General features: G+C 44.6%; 1 protein-coding gene across 1 annotated transcript in view; it reads left to right on the top strand.

Moving 5' to 3' along the window:
• The window catches only part of POT1 (protection of telomeres 1), a 56,815-nt gene that overhangs the window by 4,025 nt on the left and 49,528 nt on the right, over positions 1 to 3,262 (top strand). Inside the window, exon 3 of the mRNA XM_018557740.1 lies at positions 976 to 1,106. Within this exon, the coding sequence (XP_018413242.1) occupies positions 976 to 1,106 (131 nt within the window). The remainder of the gene's footprint in view (positions 1 to 975; positions 1,107 to 3,262) is intronic.

Genomic DNA, 3,262 nt, shown 5'->3' on the forward strand with positions numbered 1-3,262 from the left:
CTCATAGTTCTAGCCGACCTGTGACAATGAGACTGTCACAGGTCGGCTCAGTAGATCGGGAGGTGAGCGAACACATACCGGGTTCGCTCACCTCTCGAACCTGTCACGGCTCTCTGCCGTGACAGGGGGAGGGCTGGATTCCCCTCTCCCCGCTCCGATCTGCCAGCGCTGACTGGCGGAACGGACGGGGAGGGGGCGGGCCTCTAGATAGGCAGAGCCAGCTGTCACTCACGCAACTGGGTGGATCCCGTCATCTAAGTCGGGATCCGCTCCGGCTGCGGCGTCTAAGTATACCGCGAGCTGTAGCTCGCGGTATACTGAGCTTAGGGTAATGGGAGGACGCTAGTTTGTGTCCTCCCTTTACCCTAAGGAGAACTATGGGGAAAAACACTGACCCCATAGTTCTCCTTTAACGTTTACAGAGGTCTTCATGGCATGGTGCCACATAAATGAGTGATTATGACAGCAATAAAGTTGGTAAGGTCTATTGTTCTTGTGCAGTAATAAATCCTGATTCTACTTTTCAGTAATTGAACCTGATTTACAGGGTTAAAAAAAAAGATATACACCCACATATCATTATGACCACTGAGAGGTGAAGGGACTAACATTGATTATCTCATTAAAATGACACCTGGAAGGGGGTGAGATATATTAAGCAGCAAGTGATCATTTTGTCCCTGAGGTTGATGTGTTGGAAGTAAAAAAAAAAATGGGCTAACATAAGAATTTCAGCGATTTTCAGCGACCCAAGTATAGAAGCACAAATCTGCTTCTATGCTTGGGTCGGCCAGATTGCAAAAGGGGGACTGGCAGAATAACCAGGTATTTGACAGAGAAACAAAACAGGCTACATTTACGTGAACACACAATCATGTATATGAAATATTAAATTTGGGGTAATGTACACTTTAAATATCTTGTGTATTTGAGATGTATATGTAATGAAGCCATTTTGTACATTTTTGGTTGCAGATTATTGTTCTACAGTTACAATCATGGATCAATCTAATACCAAGCTGCTATGCACATTTTTCAGTGGAAATCAAGCTATTTTACCAAAAATTTACTCAGTTGGTGATATTGTAAGATTTCACAGGATCAAGGTATGTTGTTTTTTTTTATTATTATTATTTGTTTGCCTTTTATATGTATGTTTTATTTTATATTGGCTTGTCTGCTCTCTTATAACATACAGACTGCCTTATTTGCTATCCTCTGTAAGTGGCTTACTCATGTTCCTACTGAGGGGAACTCCATGGAAGCCGGATGGTGTTTCTGTGTGCTGTGAGAGATGTAGTCTAGTACTGTTCATACTTGCTGTACTTCTATCCTTCACATGCATGTAGCAAGGACAACTTATTTGGAATACAAGCAATTCTTGCGATGCCTTGGCTTATTTTGGGGATTTGTGGTAAGATATAGTGTTTTTATTCTTATTCTTTTCAAAAAAACCCTTGACGGCATGTATATTTAAAGCAGGGATGCACCGTTAACGGTTTTTCTGTATCGAGTGCGAGTACTGATATTTCTTTACGGTATTTTTCGATACCGGAAGTCCCATTATGGAAACCGGGTAGTGTGTACTGACTCTCTGCCCGGTTTCCTGATTAGGCGAGAAGCCTTCGCCATTTTCCCTGGTCACCAGGTGACGAGGAAGCATGGATCCAGCTTTCTGGCCAATCAGGAAGCCGGGGAATTTTAATGATAAAATTAGGGATGCACCAATGCCAGTATTTATGCCGATACTGAGTATTTGGGTGAGTACTCGTACTTTCCCAAATGCTCTCGATATCGGAACTACTGGTATCAGAAAGCCGGGTGGCGAGTCATTACACGCCACCCAGCTTCCTGATTGGCTGGAAAGCCGGCTCCTTCATCACTTGGTGACAAGGGAGCATGGAGCCGGCTTCCTGGCCAATCAGGAAGCCAGACGTCATGTAATGACTCACCGACCGGCTTCCTGATTGGCCACGAAGCCGGCTCCCTCTTCACAAAGTGACGAAGGAGCAGTGAGCCGGCTTTCCGGCCAATCAGGAAGCTGGGTGGTGTGTAATGACTCGCTGCCTGGCTTTCTGATACCGGAAGTTCCAATATCTGGAGCATTTGAAAATGCTCGCCCAAATACTCGGTATCTTCAACCATAATAGTATCGCTATCGGTGCATCCCTAACTTAGTCAGCAGAGAAGAACAGAATTTAGTTCCTTGCCAATCTGTTAACACTAGATATGCTAGCAGTCACCTGTTATTGTATTTTTGAAGATATTTTTTGTATTATATGCAGTTTTTTACATTTTTCAGTACTTTTTCAGTTTTGGTAAATGCAGAATCTTGCATACAGATATTTTATGTTGCTATGTAGTGCCAGAAGTTTAAAAAATTGAGGCATCAACTGCAGCTCTTTACCAAGCTGACTTTACTGCTATGTTGTGAATAGCTCATGAAGTTTAATCTCTTGCAATCCACATGTTTCGTTAATTTCACAATGGTGAAACATTACATACAATTCTACACTATATTGCTGAAAGTATTGGGATGCCTGCCTTTACACGCACGAACTTTAATGCATCCCAGTCTTAGTCCGTAGGGTTCAATATTGAATTGGCCCACCCTTTGCAGCTATAACAGCTTCAACTCCTCTGGGAAGGCTGCCCACAAGGTTTAGGAGTGTGTCTATGGGAATGTTTGACCATTCTTCCAGAAGCACATTTGTGAGGTCAGGTACTGATGTTGGAGGAGAAGGCCCGACTCACAGTCTCCATTCTAATTAATTTCAAAGATGTTCTATCGGGTTGAGGTCAGGACTCTGTGCAAGCCAGTCAAGGGCAGAGCATGTTTCCACTTCTCAAGAGTCCAGTGGCCGTGTGCTTTACACCACTGCATCCGACGCTTTGCATTGCACTTGGTGATGTAAGGCTTGGATGCAGCTGCTCGGCCATGGAAACCCATTCCATGAAGCTCTCTATGCACTGTTGTTGTGCCAATCTGAAGGCTGCACGAAGTTTGGCGGTCTGTAGCTTTTTTTTATTTTTTTTTTATTTCAAAGTGTGTCAAACAGCTTCTTCCCCAGCTTCTGTAGCTAATGTTATGCAAGTTATGCAAATTTGGTCACTACTGGCTCCATTGAGCGGGAAGGAGATCAGTGAATGGCTGTTCGTCGGTCTCTCTCCCCTCTACCCACCAACACTTGTTATGCTGGTCCTGGGCCCACAGGAGGGGCAGCGGAGCCCAGGGGGGGGGGGGGGGGGGGGGGCGGTTTGG

This window comes from Nanorana parkeri, unplaced genomic scaffold (genome assembly GCF_000935625.1).
Source record: "Nanorana parkeri isolate BGI_ZX_2015 unplaced genomic scaffold, ASM93562v1 scaffold301, whole genome shotgun sequence".
Classification (NCBI taxonomy): Eukaryota; Metazoa; Chordata; class Amphibia; order Anura; family Dicroglossidae; genus Nanorana; species Nanorana parkeri.